General features: G+C 35.9%; 1 protein-coding gene across 5 annotated transcripts in view; it reads right to left on the reverse strand.

The window, feature by feature from the left end:
- NELL2 (neural EGFL like 2) overlaps positions 1-22,455 on the reverse strand; it is a 447,696-nt gene that overhangs the window by 254,697 nt on the left and 170,544 nt on the right. For all 5 annotated transcript variants that reach the window (XM_055246787.2, XM_055246786.2, XM_055246790.2 and 2 more), the window contains 6 exons: positions 8,627-8,800; positions 8,441-8,537; positions 6,028-6,100; positions 5,828-5,910; positions 4,806-4,934; positions 3,543-3,645 (listed from right to left, as the gene is read on the reverse strand). In XM_055246787.2, the coding sequence (XP_055102762.1) occupies positions 3,543-3,645; positions 4,806-4,934; positions 5,828-5,910; positions 6,028-6,100; positions 8,441-8,537; positions 8,627-8,800 (659 nt within the window). The remainder of the gene's footprint in view (positions 1-3,542; positions 3,646-4,805; positions 4,935-5,827; positions 5,911-6,027; positions 6,101-8,440; positions 8,538-8,626; positions 8,801-22,455) is intronic.

Consider the following 22,455-nt stretch of genomic DNA (forward strand, 5'->3'; position numbering starts at 1 on the left):
GTGGAGGAGATGGAGACTGAAAGGGAAGAGGATGAGTGCTGAAGGCAAACTCTGCCACCTAAGACTCAACTAGGATGCCAAAACACCTCTGGTGAGCTTAGCTACTGGTCGATAAAAGTAGATCACTTAGATTAATTATAAGAGATGTTTTTTGTTTTTATTTTTATAAAAAGGAAAGCAGGCTGTCAAAGCACAGCACTTTCAGATGGAACTTCTCTGAGACCTCTAACTGTGTGTTCCTGAATGGCTTGGAATTCTTCTTATTAGGAAGATGGAGATAATACATACTTATACAGCTGTAAAGATCAAATGAGGCACAAAGTATGTGTCTTGTAACCTATAGAAGCAATATGGCTTCATTATGGCTGTAATTACTATGGCTTTAACAATTTGGCCTTGGCATTCCTGCCTTTGGATTTTATCCTCTCTGTTTAACTCCAGCACACTATTTTAATGGTCCAGGCAGGAAATTAAGCCCCTCCTCCCAATGCTTTGTTTATGTAGATTCAACTAAAGAAAAGGCTTGGTTTCTTCTGACTTCTTTCCCAGAACAACAACCGTCTTGATATTCATCAGTATTTATATTCAGATAATGAGCTGGAGTTGAAGTTACTGAGGGAAAGCATAAAGGAAGCTGCAAAATAGGACTGCCCAGAAATGTGCAAACAACTCCGATGAAGCAAGCCTGAAAGCATTAAAGGAAGAACACCAAAAAGTGACTGGCCACATGCACGTGTTTCGTTCATTTCAATCTTGGCAGAGTCACGTTCAGCAGTTAGGTTATATGCTTTACCTTCCAATGGCTTTAGAAACAGTAAGCGATGAATCTCTTTAAGCTGTTTTCAATAATAATCTATTTTATCGGGTTTTGTCATTAAAAAGGCAGTTGAGCAGAAGCGTTTCAAAGATAGGATCAATGTAGGGTCTAAGAAGAGGGCTTATATTCATATTTAAAAGAGTAAAAAAATAGGAATTTACTTCTACTCCACTAAAATTAGATTTTCATAAATTATAACAGTGACACTACTGTGGAATTAACATAGGAAAATAAGACTGTTTCTCCTCACATGCAATGGTGATGCACACACACACGCACAAACACACATACAAGACATCATAGATATGTGTAACTATTGGCTTCTCCCACTTTAAATACATATGAAAATCTGTACTATTTAAGTAAGTCAGTCAAAGGATTACTATTACATTTATTTTAAGTGTTATTTGTCTTCTACAAGACTTTTCAGAAGCACGTTTTCTGGATATTGTCAGTGACTTATTTTTAAATTGTGCTTTGCGGAGACTCATTCCCAAAAAGAACCTCTAAGAATATTCACCATATGAACTAAATGCTTATTTCCCTAAGGGGAACTATCTATGGCTGTTTACTGAAATGTCTTGCTAGCTCTAGTAAAATGTTAAATTCATTAAAACTAAAATTTCAAATCTTTGAAATATAAGCAAACACAGGCATGAACCCTCTCTATTCCTCTCTATTCCATGGTACTTATCTTATATATCATTAAATGTGAACAGAAAGATAGTCACTTTATACTTATTATTTTTTAGCCATATCTAATGAGGGCCTATGGCTTTTTTTTTCATTATGTTGTGGTCTGCTCACTGATTACTCACTTCCAGCTTTAACTATTTTCTATACGAAGCAAATAGTTGGTTTTCAATCATTAACACCAAAGACTGCCTGAAACACTCTTCATTAATGAATCTCAAAACATTTTATCATTTCATTATGTCTAACCGCATGTTTCTTGGGAAGAATTCAAGCATTAGTCTGATTTAGTCTGCAGTTTACTCTTGGTAACAGAGACAAATGGTAAGACGAGAATTGAAATTCACTTCTGACGAATCTCTCACAATCGCCCGTTATTTCAATCAACCTGTATCTAATAACACTGACATCACTTAATGCAAATCTGTCGTATCCATGAATAACAACATAGAATTATGGATGAAAAGAAGGATAAAAGAAGTTAAAGCAGGGCCGGGCGCCGTGGCTCACGCCTGTAATCCCAGCACTTTGGGAGGCTAAGGCGGGCGGATCACGAGGTCAGGAGATCGAGACCATCCTGGCTAACACCGTGAAATCCCGTCTGTACTAAAAATACAAAAAAATTAGCCGGGCGTGGTGGCAGGCGCCTGTGTCCCAGCTACTCGGGAGGCTGAGGCAGGAGAATGACATGAACCCGGGAGGCGGAGCTTGCAGTGAGCCGAGATCATGCCACTGCACTCCAGCCTGGGCGACACAGCGAGACTCCATCTCAAGAAAAAAAAAAAAAAGAAGTTAAGGCAAAAAGTATGATTCCTTGCTATTGTATTATGAATATGAAGCCATATATGTATATATGGTCCTTCTTCCTTCCTCTTTCTAACCACCTACAAAGAAAACTATATATTACCACAAGCCTCCTTTTATTAAGAGAAGTCCTAGAAAAATGCAGATTATTTCTCACCAAGGAAATTAGCTAGTGACATGTAAGAAAAATTGTATTCAATCCTTCCTAGTTCCACTGAATCGACTTGACTAGGCTAATACAGTTTTATGAGATGGATTGGCTTCAATGTAAAGCCTAATAAAATTAAATATAAATGCATTCCTGAGGGAATTAAATCAATGGACTACGAAGCAACTTCCTGATTTTTCTCTGATAGCTTGTCACCCTCACCTACTGTCCCTCTCTCTCTCCACCCCCCTGCCACTTCTCCCCACTTTGTCTTTTTGAGAGTATACATATAAATACACTTGCATTTACAGAGCTCTATATATTCCACAAACTTTAAAACAACTCAGTTTTCAAGTATGTTACTACTCCTTTGTGGAAAAAACAGCTAAATTTTTCAATACTCTTTTCAACAAAGGTTTAAGTGAAGTCTTTTAAAGTATAAGAAACATAGAGAAGTTACTTCCATTATTTATTGAATGATCTAGAACCCAGGTAAGGGTAGTTACAGATGAGTCAAAAAGTATTTTCTGACATCAGAAGTGAACTGTTATATAATGACTGCTAAAAGGCAGAAAAGCTTCCACACACAGTGGTGTGAGCCTTTTTTTCCCTGAATGAAGGCCATGGCCCTTATCTACACTGGACAATCCTATAATAATGTGGACTTCTGTTGTTTGGGCTAATGGAACAGCATATCTTCTGCTGCTGAAGGCCACTTGTATCATGGATTTCATTGGTTATTGCAGCCGTGTGGACCATTCTTAACCTATTTGGGAGACACTTACAATAAATAGTACAATTAGTGAAATGCCTTCCAGTAAGTTTCTTACACATCTTTCCTACTACTATCACTATATGGAATAGATTACTCCAAGAAAAAATTGTCCTAATGGAATAGGGGCATAGCATTTTAAAATGGAAAAGAACTAATCAACCAAAACGGAGAAAGTATTCTTCCTTTATTCCATCACTTCTGAAAGCTATTTAGCTTGCCCAGATTAAACCAATGATGGGTGAATACTTATTAATACAGAGCTTTATTTTTCCAAAGAAAGTATTCATCATAAAAGTTATGCTCACATTTGCATTCCTTACAGCATTTGCCATCCACATACGCAAGAGCCGACTTAAGTGGGCAGTCAGGATTTGGGCAGATTAGAGTTTCACACTGGATGGTTCCATTCTGAAAAGGAAACAATATTTAAAGAATTTCCATGTTGGAATTTAGTAGTTTTCAAGAATTTTTGAATCCATTCCTTAAATTTTAAACTCTTCGTATGAAGAGAACTGAACAGGCCAATGCCAGGAGGGGAGGCGGTGCTGACAATCACCACAAGGAGGCGCCAAACTGGAGACAGGACCACCGCAAGGAATTTGATTTATAAAGGTGGCCAGAGCTCCCAGGTAGCTGGCTGCTCAGGCTTCCCATTTTATTGACTTCACTATACCACACTCCATCTTCTACTCAATTTAACTTTTGTTCCCCGTTTAAAAAATTTAGGAACATATCATGTTCCTGAATAAAAACTGTATCATGCACACGAACATGCACGCACGCACACGCACATGCACGCGTGCGCGCACACACACACAGTTCTGAACTACTTTTGATCTTTTTATATGCATGATATTCTGTTTTTAAATAAACTGGATGAACTTTGAGAAATTTTTTTAAAAGCCCAATTCACATAGATGTCTGACTTCTTTCCAGAAAACCAGCTTTAACAGATGAGTTCATGTGTAATTTAAAAGTTTAAAGCCAAACTCACTTTGAACTTTTCTTTGAAAATGAACATGTATTTCTTAAGTCATAATGCAATAAAATATTCTACTTCATTAGCGAGCAATTCGCAAAATCATATTTATTTAAACTCTATAATTTGTATTCCACTGTATTAATAAACTATTAGATTGTCCCAATCATTTAAACTCTATCATTTGCTTATATTGCTCAATCTGGACACAATATTTAATGCTGCATATGACTTAGTTTCATGAAAATGCATTCATGAAAACACAAGGGAGAAAAATCTCTGGAAATGTTAAGGATAAGAGGATAGTCTTCTTTAGGAATCACTTTACCTAATTTAAATTGCTAACTTCATGTGTGTACCAATGAACTTAAACTTTATAGTACTCCTAAACCATAACCATCTTTAGAAGCTAGAAAGTGTTTTTAATAATGCAACACAGTTCTTTAGATATGACCAGGTTTGTTGGCACTTTAGTGTTGTGTCTTGAGGAAATGGATCTTGAAATTTTCATGATTACATTGTTTTAATAAATTTTTAAAGAGTGGGAGCATCTGAGTTCCCTTAGTCTCAACTCAAATAGAAGCCATACCAGGCACGTGCAGTTCTTACAGCCGTCTATCCAGGACTCAAATTCTCGGTAGGTGGTTCCCTTCATGGTGCAAGTCCTTTCACAATAGCACTGATCCAATCTATTCATTCGCTGTTCAGCTCGAGACAGCTGTGGCACAAAAGAAGGGGTTTTACATTGTTCATCCTTCCAGCAACACAGAAATGTGAAACACTCCAGCAGGCATCTTTTTTTTTAAAGTATGTAGCAGTAATGATGGCTGTGCTCATCAACCACTTGCCATAAACATATTTAAGACTTTAATTTAATTTAAAAGAATGGGTTTTTTTCTCTCCTCTTATTTGTGATAAATTTGCTGCCTGCCTTAGAAACAAACAACATAATTTATAAGACACAAGTCAAAGGTTAATTCAAAACATCACTCAAATGCAGAGAAGCACTTTCCATTGAAAAGAAGAATGTTTAATTTCATTTATATGCTTATTCAAGTAAAAAAATAAAATTCAGAATTTATGTTGTATAAGAAACAAATCATACACCATGCAACACAACCATCAGGTAATCTGTAACTACTATACAAAATTGTAAGTCTAGTGAAATTGTAGGTAAACCTGATATGTGCTTAAGATATTAGTAAATAATCCTAGAACTGTAACATAGTGGTAGAAAGCATTTATGGGACCATTTCTTTGATACAATTCTTGTGTCTATATTCTTTACGCTGTCCTACTGCCTCCTTGCTTGTAATGAAAAACTGAATAAAAATAAATAATAATAAAAACCAAACAATAAATCCTCCTGTAGTAAGCAGTGTATAAATTAGGTAATCTGCCTCATTCTTGATTTACTGAATTATTTGTTATACAGATGGCTAGGGTTTTAATATTTATAGGCCCTTCCTTAAGCAGAGATTTAGATTCAGTCCTAGCAAACAGTATAGTATAAGAAGAGCCTCGAGGGTTAAAATCTATGGTTATAAATGGAAGTATTGGGAACATCAAGGATTTTTAAGCTTCCTCACTGTGTTTTTGAGTAGCTTTTACCTTGGCTGATGTTTTGGCTAAAATATCCTGTAGCTCCATGATTTTCTGCACAAGTCCATGGAAGTCATTGCAAGTTGGACAGGCTGGAATTACAAACACTACATTTGGTCAAGAAGCATTTATAAGGGGTTCAATCTGGTTAAGTCTATGCTGACAAGTAATATATGGGGACTCCACAGTGGAAGAACTAATAGACTTACTGCGATTAAGATCTGGGCACTGAGCAATAAATCCCTGGGGCATGACAAGTAATTGGACATCTTGCATTATACCCTGTGTGTGAAAAATAGAAAAAAAAGACATTACTTTCATTTACCCAGATTATGTTCAATGGTCAAGTTCATGAAGGAAAATATTACAGAATACACTCACTAAAATCCCTGAGTAAAAAGTCTTTGTTAATACATTATTTCCACTTCATACCAAAGGGAAAGAAATTCATCAGGCACAACAGATGATTACCCATGTATTCTCTTATTGATAATGTTTTTAAAGCCTTAAGATTAAATGTCAAGATATAATTAAGAGGCAATAGTTATGTTGTTTTGAGAAGTTATTTTTAGTTAGCCACTGACGGGCTTGAAAATGACCTTTAAAAAAATCAACCTGATAATAATTTCTAGCTTCAGCAACTCTGAAATTGATACCAATTTTAAATTAACTTTAATTATTGGAAAGAAAAGGATAGAAAAACTGGTCGTGAAAGCATGCTTATTTGAGCATCTCATAAAAGTGGGATCTTTTAAAACTAATTTCTCAATGTAAAAAGGACAATAGATTCATTAAACAGCTACAGCAAAATATAGTGATGAGTTCTTATGAGTACAGAAAGTTTACAATGAAAATTTTTTAAATGCCAGCTGGAAATGACCTGTTTTACATAGAAAATTTTATCACACGTTTATAGGCAAAATTTACATGCATACTTAGTCTTTAAGGTATAATTAGCTTCCAGCTTGCTGGGCTCCTAAAGCAAAGGCCAATGGTGATCTATCAGACACATCCAGCTGTCTCTTTTATCTGCCACACTCCCCCCATTTCTTCATGGCCTTTATACATTTTATTAAATTAATATTTTACTTTATCCATTTGAAAAATGCAAACAAAATATCTAATGATAGGGATAACAGTACCAACATGATATCAATATAATTTTAAACATACCTATAAAGATTTGCCAGTCAAATACTGGTCTCTATGTCTTGTACATGTTTAATCTGATTAATAGCATGTATTAATGTGAACGATAAATATTTAAGTATTTTTACTGTGTGGGTATTACTGCCTCCATTGTGTGCTTGGGCCTAGATTGATGAAGTAAATTGTGTACCAACTCCTATCACTTAGAAGCAGCAACATAAAAACAAGGCTATCATGTACAGTTACGTAGTTTGTGCACTGTACAACTCTAATGGATACTATTTATGGACTACAATAAAGAGAATGACCCCTAGAGTTGTACACATAATTGACACATGGAGATTTTGAGGCCACACTCAGGCTCCATGGGAAGGACTGTCACGATTAAATAGAGATGAGATTTGGGACTCACAGCACACATCTGCTATCCCTTACCTGGGAAAAGCGCATGGTTTTAGGATTTGCAAGCATGGAACCAATTTCCTATTTGTGTCACTTACTATCTGCCTATCTTTAAGCAAGTTACTTTACCCCTCTGTGCAGGTTTATGCATAATAAAACAGAAAAAAAAAATGACCCTGCATCAAGACTAGCAAGGCTACAATTAGATGGAATCATATATTTCAAGTATCTAGTTTCCTGGTAACAGACAATGCTTAAATAAGTTCCCAAAACACCTTTATAGAATTATAAACTTTGCTTAGAAAACAATTAAATTCACTGATATGTGATCTACCTTGAAATCTATGAGTTGAACTATCACTTATCATTGTTTGATTTGGTAATCATTCATTGGGCCACTTCCATGTTGTAGGGACTGTCATAGTCACTGGGGGAAAGTGATTGCACTACGGGCTTGTAGTCAAGCAATTCTCTGGACTTTATTTCTTCATCTTTAAAATATGGAAAGTTAAATGACATGTCCTTTAAAGCCTCTCCAATGAAGAAATTTTATGAAGTGTTGTCTCCAAGTACATACTAAAGGAAAAGATATAAATTATAACTGCTTTCTCTTTTGACAGATTTGTGCACGTGTGTATTCCTTTCTCACTTTCTGCAGTAGAAGGAGACCATGAATAATATATACTAAAAAGCTTTCAATCCACTATCAATATCTTTGTAAAAGTATCATCAAAGGTTATATTTCAGTGGTGGAGAGTTTATTTGTATGTTAACATTTTAGATTTTTATTGCTTTGAAAGGTTAATTCAAAGAATGACATGTTAACTGCCCTGATTGCAGCCTTGTGATCATTTCTGTAATATCTAACGATTAAACTCATTGAAAAAAGAAGAGAAAATAATGTTTGCTGGCTAAATAAAATATTACTGTTTAAAAAAAAAAGAAACAGACACAAATTTTCTAACTTACAAATCAAATTATTTTGTTTCACACCATAAAAAGTAAAATCTACTTTTTGAAACTCATTAGAAAGCATTTACATTTCATTCTCAGACTTTTGCCAAAAGATACCTTAAAATATCCATGTGCATTATTTCTCTGTCCTAGCCAAAATGTTGTGCCTAGAGGCAAGTCTGTGGAGGGCTTTTCTACTACCCTTTCATAAATTCTGCAAAAAAGAAACATCAAAGAAGGAACGTGAGTAGACAGTCATTTCTTAGAATCTTCCATTTCCTAAAATGAGGACACTACACTTACTTATTGCAGTCAATATGTAAAATCAAATGGGAAGCACTGATGGCTAAGGAGAGCTTGTGCCACTTGTCATCAGCCAAAATGTAAGGAAACACTTCCGTGTGAGGGCGGTGACTGCCTGAGCGGTAATGCAGTCTGACTTCATTCCGATGGCCACTACTTTCCAGTTCCAGGTACCTGCAGAGAGAAGAGCCACATGGGACACATTAAAAATAAAGTTCAAAAATGACTGAGGTGACCTCTGTCTACAGAAGGATGGAACAGATGTACTTTTCCTAGTTCTCCCACTAAGTACAACTAGACATCATATACAAAACAAACACAGAAGAATCTAGAAGATAGAGAAAAAAAGATATTCAGGATCCAAGGAACAATATGGTAGTGAGCTCAATGGGTTTCCATTTTGTGTCATATATCCTAGACATGGAGCTAAAGAAGCCTACAATCTGGAAATATCAATGAATGTAGACCTAAAAAATCCTCAAGATGAGCCTGCTTTCTCTAGCTGAAGAACAAAGAAAGGATCAGTCTAGCAAGACAGAAACTTCTAGATAATAATCTCTCTGTTCCAGTCAAACATCAAAGAAAACACTGTGGCCCCATCCCAAACCATGCCACACAAAAGCTAAGTGAGAAGCTTATATTTCTACCCTGTTCAAGCAGAAATGAGGTACCTAACAACAGAATAGTGTCAGAGAAGGCCAAGTTTAGAGCCAAGAATTTTAACCCTCCCAGGCAGTAATGAGGCCCCCCACAGCACTAGTGAAGACCATACAATGAGGAGCCTGGGCTTCCATCTCAACTTGGAAGTAACGAAGCACATTTCCCTTTCCCCACTGGGATAGTATCAAAGGAAGCCTACTGAGGAGTCAGGAGTTTTATAGTCATCCAGCAGTAATGAAACCACCCCCGCCACAGTGCCAGCAGAAACCATATAGGAAGCTGAAACTTCCCCCAACTCAGAAATAAAAGCTTCCCCCTCAACTGTCAACAAAGGCAAGTGGGGAATCTAGACTTCTACCTCCACCTGGCAGTAACAAGATGGCACCCTCCCTTCCCCTGCCAAAGCGGTGTTAGAGAAAGCTGGCTAAAACAGGCAGGTTAAATAAGATTCAAGTCTCAGAACATGATACAAACATGTCCAGGTTTCAGTAAAAAATCATTCATTATACCAAGAACCAAAGAAATCTCCAAATGATTGAAAAAAGAAAAAGAACAGATATCAAGACTAAAATGATAAGGATGTCAGAATTACTCAACAAATATTTTAAAGCAGCATTGACAAAAACAATTATGAAAAGACTTAAATGAAAAAAATAGAAAGTTTCAGTAAAGAAAAAGAAAAATGGGGAAAAAAAGTTTAAAACCAAATAGAAACTTTAGAACCAAAAAAATACAATAATGGAAATGAAAAGCTCAGTGGATAAAGCTAAATAGCAGAATGGAAGTGACCGTGAAAAGAATCAGTTATCTGGAAGACAGAAAAAAAAGCATCCAATGTGACAAATAGAAGATAGACTGAAAAAAAAGTTGAACAGTCTTAAAGAGCTGTGAGATTGTAACAAAAGATCTAACATTTGTATAACTAGCATCCAAGAAAGAGAGGAGAAAGGAGGCGAGCTTAAAAAACAATATTGAAGAAATAATGGCTGAACACCTCCCAAATTTGGCAAGAGATATAAACTCACAGATTCAAGAATCTAAGGAAACCCTAAACAAGATAAACTCAAAACAATTTTCAACTTCATATCAAGCCATATCATAATTAATCTTCTGAAAACTAAAAAAAAGAAAAAATTTGAAAGTAGACAGAGAAAATCTTGCACATTAAGTACAAGGAAAAATTAGAGTGACAGTGCGTTTCTCAGTAGAAACCATGGAAGCCATAAAGAAGTGGTAAAATATTTTTTATGTGACAAAAGCAAAAAGAGCTGTACACGTAGAATTGCATACCCAGCAAAAACATCCTTCAGGAATGAGGAGAAATCAAGACATTCTCAGATAAAGGAAAACTAAGAGAATTTATCATAAGAAGACCTACTTTAAGAGAACAGCAAAATAATGACCTCTAAACAGAAAGAAAAATATAAAATAAAAAGCTTTGAAACTTCAGGAAGGTAGAAAGAACATAGTATGTAAAAAAAAAAAAAAATGGGTAAATACAATAAGCTTTCCTTCTCTTTTCTAAAGTGTGTTTGACAACTGAAGCAACAGCTCAAAATTGAAGCAAAAGAGTTTGTGTCCTAAATGTATGTTAAACAATATTTAAAGAATTTATATTATAAATGAGTGAGGGTAAAGAAACATAAAGACAGCTATAATTTCTATACATCACTCAAACTGGTAAAATGACTATACGAGCAATCAGTTATAAGTTATGTATATATAAGGGAATACCTACAGCAACCACTTACAAAGCTATACAAAGAGACACACTCATAAACATACAGATAAAATGAAATTGTAAAACAAGTAACCCATGGTAAGAAAAAAAAAACAGAAAAATAAAACAAAGAGAGAACAAACATAAAATAAAAAATAAAGTGGCAGACTTAAACTCAAGCATATAATTTTATTCAAAGTAAATAGTTTACAAGCATCAATTAAAAGAAAGAGATTAGCAGAAGGGATTAAAAACCATGACCATATTCTGTCGGTAAGAAACTCACTTCAAATATAACTGTCTAGGCAGTTTGAAAGTAAACAAATAGAAAATAATATATACTGAAACTATTAATCAAAGGAAAGCAGAAATGGCTATATTAATTTCAGAAAAATATATTTCAGAGCAAAAATATCAAAGACAGAGATGCTATAAAAATGATGAAAAAAATCAATCCATTAAGAAGACATAACAATTCTCAACGTGTATTACCGAAAACACACAGCTGCAAAATATGTGAAGCAAAAACTGATAGAATTGAAAGAAAAAATGGTGAAATTCACAATTACAGTTGGAGACATCAACACCCCTGTTTCAACAATTATTTGAACAACTAGCCAAAATGTCAAGAATATACAACTCAAAAATGCCATCAACCAACAGGATCCACTCAACATTTATAGAACATGCCACTCAACAACAACAGAATACACATTCCTTTCAAGTTCCCAAGGGATATTTACCAAGACAGACCATATCTTGAGCCGTAAAATAAACCTCAACAAAACAACATTTTAAAAAATTTAAATCACTTAGAGTGTGCTTTCCAACCACAACAGAATCACCCTGAAAATCAATAACCAGACAATCTCCAAATGTTTCAAAACTAAATATATTTCTAAATAATCCACAGGTCAAAGAGGAAGTCTCAGGGAAATTTTTAAAAATACATAAAATAAATTAAAATTAAAATTAAATATCAAAAATTTCCAAAAAAACAGGTAAAGCAATACTTGAGAGAGAAATTTATAGCACTAAATGCATATATTAGAAAAGAAGATAAGTCCCAAATCAGGAAGCTCCCACCTCAAGAGCAAAGAAAAGGAAGAGCAAAATAAACACAAATCAAGTAGAAGTAAGGAATTAATAAAGAGCAGAAATCAATAAAATTTAAAAAAATAGAGAAAAATCAATGAACCACAAGCTGGTTCTTTGAACAGTTCAATAAAATTAATGAACTAACAAAGAAAAAAGAGAAAAGATATCAATATTAAGAGATAAACAGGAGATATCATTATAGACGCTGCAGACATTGAAAGGTTAATATGGGAATACTAAACTCTAGACAAAAAATTTGACAAATAACACAAAATGAACTAATTCTTCAAAAACACAACTTACAGAATATGAAACAGATTACTTGTATAGTCCTATAATTTTTAAGAAAAGTGAACTCTTAAATTTAAAACTCCAAAAAATTAAATCTCCAGGCCCAGATAGTTTCATTGCAGAATTTTCTCACATAATAAATGAAGTCACATGAATTCTACACAATCGCTTCCAGAAAGTAAGAGAGAGAAAAACTACTAAATTAATTTTATTTAGTTTATATTGCCCTGATACCAAAAAACAGATAAAGATAGTACAAAAAAGTAAAACCAAAGACAATATGCTTCCTGAGTATATACACAAAAACTGTTAACAAAATGTTAACAAATATAAATCAGCAATATATAAAAACAATGATATACCATAATCAAGTGGGGTTTATTCCAGGGATGCCAGGCTGGTCCAATATTTGAAAATCAATCCACTATACTAACAAAAGAATGAAAATTATTTTATCATATTGACTTATGCAGAAAAAGCATTTGACAAAATTCAACACCAATTCAAGATGAAACTCTCAGAAAAATAATAACAGAGGAGAACTGTCTCAACCTAATAAAAAGCAACTATAAATAAACTACAGTTAACATCATACTCAATGGTAAAAGACCAGATGCTTTCTCCCTAACATCAGAATAAGGGAAACCCTCTCGTTCCCACCATTCTTATTCAACATAGTGCTGAAAGCTCTGGTCAGTGCAAAAAGAAAAGAAAAGGAAGGGAAGGGGAGGGGAGGGGAGGGGAGGGGAGGGGAGAGAAGGGAAGGGAAGGGAAGAAGGAAAAGGAAAAGGAAAAGAAAGGAAAGAAAAGAAAAGAAAAAGAATACAGAATAGAAAGGAAGAAGTTAGAAAGTCAATATTTGCAGATTACATGATTGCCTACATAGAAAATCTCAATAAATCTAGAGGAGTTGGTACCATTCCTTCTGAAACCATTCCAAACAATAGAAAAAGAAGAACTCCTCCCTAACTTTTTATGCGGCCAGCATCATCCTCATGCCAAAACCTGGCAGAGACACAATAAAAAAAGAAAATTTCAGGCCAACATCCCTGATAAACATCCATGTGAAAATCCTCAATAAAATACTGACAAACCAAATCCAGCAGCACATCCAAAAGCTTATCCACCACTATCAAGTCAGCTTCATTCCTGGGATGCAAGGCTGGTTCAACATATGCATATCAATAAATGGAATCCATCACATAAACAGAACCAGTGACAAAAAAACATATGATTATCTCAATAGATGCAGAAAAGGGCTTTGATAAAATTCAACACCCCTTCATGCTAATAACACTCAATAAACTAGGTGTGGATGGAACGTTCTCAAAATAATAAGAACTATTTATGACAAACCCATAGCCAACATCATACTGAATGGGCAAAAGCTGGAAGCATTCCCTTTGAAAACCGGCACAAGACAAGGATGCCCTCTCTCATAACTCTTATTCAACACAGTATTGGAAGTTCTGGCCAAGGCAATCAGGCAAGAGGAAGAAAAGTGTATTCAAATAGGAAGAAAGGAAGGCAAATTGTTTTGTTTGCAGATGACATGATTGTATATTTAGAAAACCCCATCATCTCGGCCCCAAAACTCCTTAAGCTGATAAGCATCTTCAGTAAAGTCTCAGACTACAAAATCAATGTGCAAAGATCACAAGCATTCCTATACACCAATAACAGAGAAACAGAGAGCTAAATCATGAGTGAATTCCCATTCACAATTGCTACAAAGAGAATAAAATACCAAGGAATACAACTTACAAGGGATGTAAAGGACCTCTTCAAGAAGAACTACAAACCACTGCTGGAAATAAGAGAGGACACAAACAAATGAAAAAACATTCATGCTCATGGATAGGAAGAATCAATATCATGAAAATGGCCATACTGCCCAAAGTAATGTATATATTCAATGCTATCCCCATCAAGCTACCACTGACTTTTCTTCACAGAATTAGAAAAAAACTATTTTAAATTTCATATGGAACCAAAAAAGAGCCCGTATAGACAAGGTAAGCGAAAAGAACAAAGCTGGAGGCATCATGCTACCTGACTTCAAACTATACTACAGGCTACAGTAACCAAAACAGCATGGTACTGGTACCAAAACAGATATATAGTCCAGTGAAACAGAACAGAGGCCTCAGAAATAACACCACACATCTACAACCATCTAATCTTTGACAAACCTGACAAAAACAAGCAATAGGGAAAGGATTCCCTATTTAATAAATGGTGCTGGAAAAACTGGCTAGCCATATGCAGAAAACTGAAACTGTATCCCTTCCTTACACCTTATGCAAAAATTAACTCACGATAGATTAAAGACTTAAATGTAAAACCCAAAACCATAAAAGCCCTAGAAGAAAACCTAGGCAAAACCATTCAGGACACAGGCATGGGCAAAGACTTCATGACTAAAACACCAAAAGCAATGGCAACAAAAGCCACAATTGACAAATGGAATCTAATTAAACTAAAGAGCTTCTGCACAGCAAAAGAAACTATCATCAGAGTGAACAGGCAACCTACAGAATGGGAGAAAATTTTGGCATTCTATCCATCTGACAAAAGGCTAATATCCAGAATCTGAAGGACCTTAAATAAATTTACAAGAAAAAAAACAAACAGCCCCATCAAAAAGTGGGCAAAGACTAACAGACACTTTTCAAAAGAAGACATTTATGCAGCCAACAAACATATGAAAAAAAGCTCATATTACTGGTCATTAGAGAAATGAAAATGAAAACCACAATGAGATGCCACCTCATGCCAGTTAGAATGGCGATCATTAAAAAGTCAGGAAGCAACAGATTCTGGAGGGGATGTGGAGAAATAGGAATGATTTTACATTGTTGATGGGAGTGTAAATTAGTGCAATCTTTGTGGAAGACAGTGTGGCAATTCCTCAAGGATCTAGAACCAGAAATACCTTTTGACACAGCAATCCCATTACTGGTTATATACCCAAAGGATTATAAAGCATTCTACTATAAAGACACATGTACACGTATGTTTACTGCAGCACTATTTACAATAGTGAAGACTTGGAACCAATCCAAATGCCCATCAATGATAGACTGGATAAAGAAAATGTGGCATTTATACACCATGGATTACTATGCAGCCATAAAAAAGGACGAGTTCTTGTCCTTTGCAGGGACATGGATGAAGCTGGAAACCATCATTCCCAGCAAACTAACACAGGAAGAGAAAACCAAACACTGCATGTTCTCACTCATAAGTGGGAGTTGAACAATGAGAACACATGGACACAGAGAGGAGAACATCACATACCGGGGCCTGTCATGGGGAGGGGACAAGATGAGGGAGAGCATTAGGACAAATACTTAATGCATGCGGGGCTTAAAACCTAGATGATGAGTTGATGGGTGCAGCAAACAACCACGGCACATGTATACCTACGTAACAAACCTGCATGTTCTGCACATGTATCCCAGAAAGATTAGTATTGAATCCAGAAAAAAAAAAACTATCAGAACTAATAAGTTAATTTGGCAGGGTCATAGGACATAATATGACATAAAAATAATTATATTTCTACATGCTAGCAATAAACACATGGATACCAAAATTAAAAATACAATATAATTTACAATTACACAGAAAATTTAAAACTACTTAGGTGTAAATCTAACAAAACATAAACAGGTATTATATACTGAAAACGATATAACACTGATGAAAGAAATCAAAGATCTAAATTATGAATAAATATACCATGTGCATAAATTGGAAGACTCAATAGAGTAAAGAAGTCAATTCTCTCCAGTGTGATATAAATGTTTTAACATAATTCCTATCAAAATAATGGCAAAAAATTTAGCTATAGACAACATTATCCTAAAATTTATATGGAAAGGCAAAAAATTTATATTAAAATTTATATGGAAGGACATTTAGGCTATTCAAACCAAAACAGCTGAAATAGTTTTGAAGAAGGAATAAAGTAGAAAGAATCAATCCACCCAATTCGAAGACTTTATACAGTAATCAATACTGTGCAGTATGGGCAGAGGGATAGTCACATATCTCATATGGACAAAGAATTAAGAATATATGCACACAAATATGACCAACTGATTTTTTTGCAAAAGAGCAAAGGTAATCCAATGGAGAAAAATACAGCTTTTTCAACAAATGGTGTTGAAGCAACTGAACATCCAAATGTTAAGGGAAAAAAATTTTTAACTTCAGTCTCACACCTCATGCAAAAATTATCTCAACATGGATCACAAACTTGAATATAAAATATAAAATTTAAGAGTTTTATGATAAAAAAAGGATAAAATGTTAGGGATTTAAGTCTACACAATGAGTTCTTAGAGTTGACACCAAAAGCACTATTCATAAAAGGTAAAAATTGATAAACGACACCATGATAAAGGGAAACTTTTGTGCATTTAAGACCCTGTGAAAAGATGAAAAGACATGCTACAGTTTGGAAGAAAATATTTACAAATCAAATATCTAACAAAGGACTACTATCTAGAATATAAAAGAACTCTCAAAACTCAGCAATTAAAAAAACAGAACATGGGGAGAATGGTATCATTATGGCGGATGGGAGGCAGGACTAGATTGCAGCTCCAACTCGGAGGACAGAGCAGTGTGTGGAGGCTTGCATGATGAATTTTAGCTCCAGATCGACTGCAAGAATAAAGCAGGAATCCTGAGAGGACCCACCCCACGGACCCTCTGAAGGAAGCAGATTGTTCCTGCAGGACACCGGAGACACTCCAAACACTGAGTGCTCCAACTGTGGAAATGGAAAAGGGAGATCCTCTTCTCCCAAACACACACCCACACTGGGGAAACTGAAGGTCTGTTTGAGGGAGAAGTTTCCAAACTTACCTGGAGCTGAGTCAGTCTAGAGAGCCTAGTCAAATACAAGGGTAGAGGAAGCAGCGGGAAAGGCCCTGGGAGCTCACTGAGTCTCCAGGCAGGCCATTCCTGCCTAGCACCACAGGGATCCTTTGGGAGGGTGCCCAGAGGCATGGGGGAAGATGTCACAGGCAGAAGGAAATCTCCAGCTGAACTTTGTAACAATTTAAACTGGGCAAGAAGCCTCCTGGCCAGAACTTGAGGGAGGGGACAAATCTGGTGTGCAGACTCCATAGGTGGGGAAAGAACCAAAGCTCTGTTCTTTTGCAGCTGGGAGGTGGGTAGCCTGGAGCAAGTTCTTAAGTCCAGCTCACCCACCACCTGGAAACAGACTCGGGGCTGTTGGGGCAGGGCACAGTGGGAATAAGACCGCCCCCTTGGATTGCGTGGCAGTTCGGTGAGGCCTGTGACTGCCAGCTTTCCCCCACTTCCCTGACAACCTTCATGACTCAGCAGAGGCAGCCATAATACTCCTAGGTTCACAACTCCATTGATGTGGGAATCTCACCCCCAACCCCCACAGCAACCTGCCCAAGGAGAGTCTGAGCTCAGACATGCCTAGCCCTGCCCCCACCTGATGGTCCTTCCCTACCCACCCTGGTAGCTGAAGACAAAAGACATATACTCTTGGGAGTTCTAGGGTCCTGCCCACTGCCAGTTCCTTTCCATACTACCACAGCTGATGCTCTCTGGAAAGCGCCACCTCCCAGCAGGAGTCCAACTAGCACAAAAATAGAGCATTAAACCACCAAAGCTAAGAATCCTCACAGAGTCCATTTCATCCCCCTGCCACCTCCACCAGAATAGGTGCTAGTATCCACAGCTGAGAGACCCATAAACGATTCACATCACAGGACTCTGTGCAGACAATCCCCAGTACCAGCTCAGAGCTGGGTAGACTTGCTGGGTGGCTAGACCCAGAAGAGAGATAACAATCACTGCAGCTCCACAGGAAGACACATCCATAGGAAAAGGGGTAGAGTATTACATCAAAGGAATACCCTGTGGGAAAAAGAATCTGAACAACAGGCTTCAGCCCTAGACCTTCCCTCTGACAGAGCCTACCCAAATGAGAAGGCACCAGAAAACCAGCTCTGGTAACATGAGAAAATAAGTCTCTTTAACACTCCCCAAAAATCATACTAGTTCACCAGCAACGGATCCAAACCAAGAAGAAATCCCTGATTTACCTGAAAAAGAATTCAGGAGGTTAGTTATTAAGCTAATCAGAGAGGCACCAGAGAAAGGCAAAGCCCAATGCAAGGAAATCCAAAAAAAGATATAAGAAGTGAAGGGAGAAATATTCAAGGAAATAGATAGTATAAAGAAAAAACAATCAAAACTTCAGGAAACATTGGATGCATTTATAGAAATGCAAAGTGCTTTGGAAAGTCTCAGCAATAGAACTGAATAAGTAGAAGAAAGAAATTCAGAGCTCAAAGACAAGGTCTTTGAATTAAGCCAATCCAACAAAGACAAAGAAAGAAGAATGAGAAAATATGAACAAAGCCTCCAAGAAGTCTGGGATTATGTTAAATGACCAAACCTAAGAATAGTTGGTGTTCTTGAGCAAGAAGATAATTCTAAAAGCTTGGAAAACATATTTGGGGGAATAATTGAGGAAAACTTCCCTGGCCTTGCTACAGACCTAGACATCCAAATACAAGAAGCTCAAAGAACACCTGGGAAATTCATCATAAAAAGATCATCGCCCAGGCACATTATCATCAGGTTATCTAAAGTTAAGACGAAGGAAAGAATCTTAAGAGCTGTGAGACAAAAGCACCAGGTAACCTATAAAGGAAAACCTATCAGATTAACAGCAAATTTCTCAGCAGAAACTCTACAAGATAGAAGCAATTGGGACCTTATCTTCAGCCTCCTCAAACAAAACAATTATCAGCCAAGAATTTTGTATCTGGTGAAACTAAGCATCATATATGAAGGAAAGATACAGTGTTTTTGAGACCAAGAAATGCTGAGAGAATTCATCACTACCAAGCCACCACTACAAGTACTGCTAAAAGGAGCTCTAAATTTTGAAACAAATACTGGAAACACATCAAAACAGAACCTCTTTAAAGCATAAATCACACAGGACCTATAAAACAAAAATACAATGTAAAAAGCAAAAACAAAACAACAACAACAACAAAAAAGCCAAAGTACACACGCAACAAAGAACATGATGAATGCAAGGACACCTCACATTTCAATACTAACATTGAATGTAAATGGCCTAAATGCTCCACATAAGAGATACAGAACCATAGAATGGATAACTCACCAACCAACTCTCTGCTGCCTTCAGGGGACTCACCTAACACATAAGGACTCACATAAACTTAAAGTAAAGGCATGGAAAAAGGCATTTCATGCAAATGGACACAAAAAGCCAGCAAGAGTAGCTATTCTTCTATCGGAAGAAACAAACTTTAAAGCAACAGCAGTTAACAGACAAAAAGGGACATTATATAATGGTAAAAGGCCTTGTCCAAAAGGAAAATATCACAATCCTGAACATATATGCACCTAACACTGGAGCTCCCAAATTTATAAAACAATTACTAATGACCTAAGAAAGGAGATAGACAGCAAGAAGAAAGTTCAAGTATATATATATACACACACATACACACACACATATATATGTACACACATACACACACACACACACATATATATATATATATGATGGAATACTACTCAGCCATAAAAAGGAATGAACTAATGGCATTTGCAGTGACCTGGATGAGATTGGAGACTATTATTTTAAGTGAAGTAACTCAGGAATGGAAAACAAAACATCCTATGTTCTCACTGATATGTGGGAGATGAGCTATAAGGACACAAAGGCATAAGAATAATACAGTAGACTTTGGGGACTTGGGGGGAAGCCTAGGAGGGGACTGAGGCATAAAAGACTATAAATAGAGTACAATGTATACTGCTCAGTATAGAGCTCCTGCAATAATTCACAGGAGATATGATGGTGTCTTAGACCACGGTAGTAGTGGTAGATTAGTGGGAAGTGGTTTAATTTTGCATATATTTGGAAAATAGAGCTGATAGAATTTGCTGATATGGAGTTTTGAAAAACAAAACTAAAAAAAAATAGTGGAGTTGGAGCTTTTGACTCTAATGTTTTGTACCTGAGCAAATAGAAGACAAGAGGTGCCACTGATTGAGATGGAGACTATAAGAAGAGTAAGTTTAGATAAGGTGAATCAAGTATGTAAATGCAGATATGTTATATTTAAGGTACCTAATGAACATTCAAGAGGACATATGGAAAGGACAGCTAGATCTATAAGTCTGAGGTGAACGGAGGTCCATATGGGCATGGGAATATGGGGGTAACAGGCATATAGACCACACTGAAAGCCAGGAAGGCATAGGGATTCCCTAGGGAATTATTATAGACCAAAAAAAGGCACTTTGACATTTTGAGGAAGCAGCAAAGGAAACCAGTGTGGCCAAGGAGACTAGAGAAGAAAAAAGTGAGAGTGGTGTCTCAAAAGCCTGGTGATGAGGACGGTGCCTCAAAAAAGAGGGAGTGATCAACTGTAGCAAATGCCATTGACAGGTCAAGTAAGACGAAGAATTAATCTCTGGATTTAGCAAAATTCAGAGATTATGTTATTTCAGAAAACTTTTTAGGGGACCCTAAAGCTATTTCAGAAAACTTTTTTGGGGAGAAAGCTGGCTTAAAGTAGGTTCAAGAGAGAATGGCAAAGAGAAGAAACAGACAATAAATGGAGACACTTTGAAAGAAATGGGAAGGTAAATATTGAGAGACATGTCAAAAGATTTTTCTTTATTTTTACTGGTGAGAAATACTATACATGTTTGTATGCTGCTGGGAATAATCCTGTAAAAAAGGGAAATTAGCCAAAATTGAAAGAGAAAAGAAACTGGAATAAAAAAGAAGCCATAAAGTAAAACAGATTAACTTTACATTTTAACTACATAAAAATTAAATTTTTTTCAATGGAAAAGACACCATAAATAAACAACAAATGACATTCTATAAGACAAAATAAAATGCATAATACATCAGAGGTTAATATCCACAATATATGAAGTGCATCTATAAGTCAATAAGAAAAATCAACTAGATGGATTTTTCTTATTGACGTATAGATCTGCCAATCAGATTAGCAAAAATTAAGCAGATTAATAATATCCAGTGTCAATCATAATGTGGGGAAATATGCACTCTGATACATGATTTGCAGCAACATAAATTGATAAGAGCTTTTTTGAAAGGCAGCTTGGTGAAACTACCAACACCTTAAATGTGCATACTCTTTAAATGAGCGATTCCAAATCTAAAAATCTATCCTACTCAAATAACAGCACGAATTAGCAATGACATATGTAGAAGGTGCTCACAGATTTATTTAAGATAGTGAAAAACTGATAAATTCCAATTATTCCTTCATATAGAAAATGTAATACATCCATATTCTAGAACACTATGCCACTCTACAAAAGAATGAGGTTCTGACACGAAACAATACCATAGTGTACTATTAAGTAAACAAAAAAGCTGTCTATAATCACATTTTGTTTAACAAAACTCTGTATGTGTATGTGTGTGTCCGGACATATATAACATCTGTATGAGGTAAATTGATTTTTTTTTTTTTTTGAGACAGAGACTGGCTCTGTCGCCCAGGCTGGAGTGCAGTGGCACCATCTCGGCTCACTGCAAAGTAAATTGATATTTTAAGATAAAAAAGGAAAAGGTAAACCACCAGTCAAGAATATAAATTATTTAGAAATTACAAAGAATGAATAAAATACCAACTTGTTTGCTTTCTTTAATCCAAAAGACACCAACCAGAGAGTCCCTTTTATCTTCTTATTTAACAACAAGTATTCATTATTTAATCAATTCAACTAATGAGTTCTATAATAATAAAGTGTATTTGCATTTTTAAACAATAACACCAGCAAACACATCATCCCATTGCTAAATATCTGTCAGTTCTCAACATAATGAGGCAAGAACCCAATTGTTGCTATCATGTCCCCACTTTTAGAAATTATTAGAAATAACACCTGTATTGAATTCCTAAACCTAAGCCACGAAAAGTAGTCTTTAGTAACAATGAGGGTGATACAACACCCTACAAACAATAACAGC

Source organism: Symphalangus syndactylus, chromosome 17, assembly GCF_028878055.3.
Source record: "Symphalangus syndactylus isolate Jambi chromosome 17, NHGRI_mSymSyn1-v2.1_pri, whole genome shotgun sequence".
Classification (NCBI taxonomy): Eukaryota; Metazoa; Chordata; class Mammalia; order Primates; family Hylobatidae; genus Symphalangus; species Symphalangus syndactylus.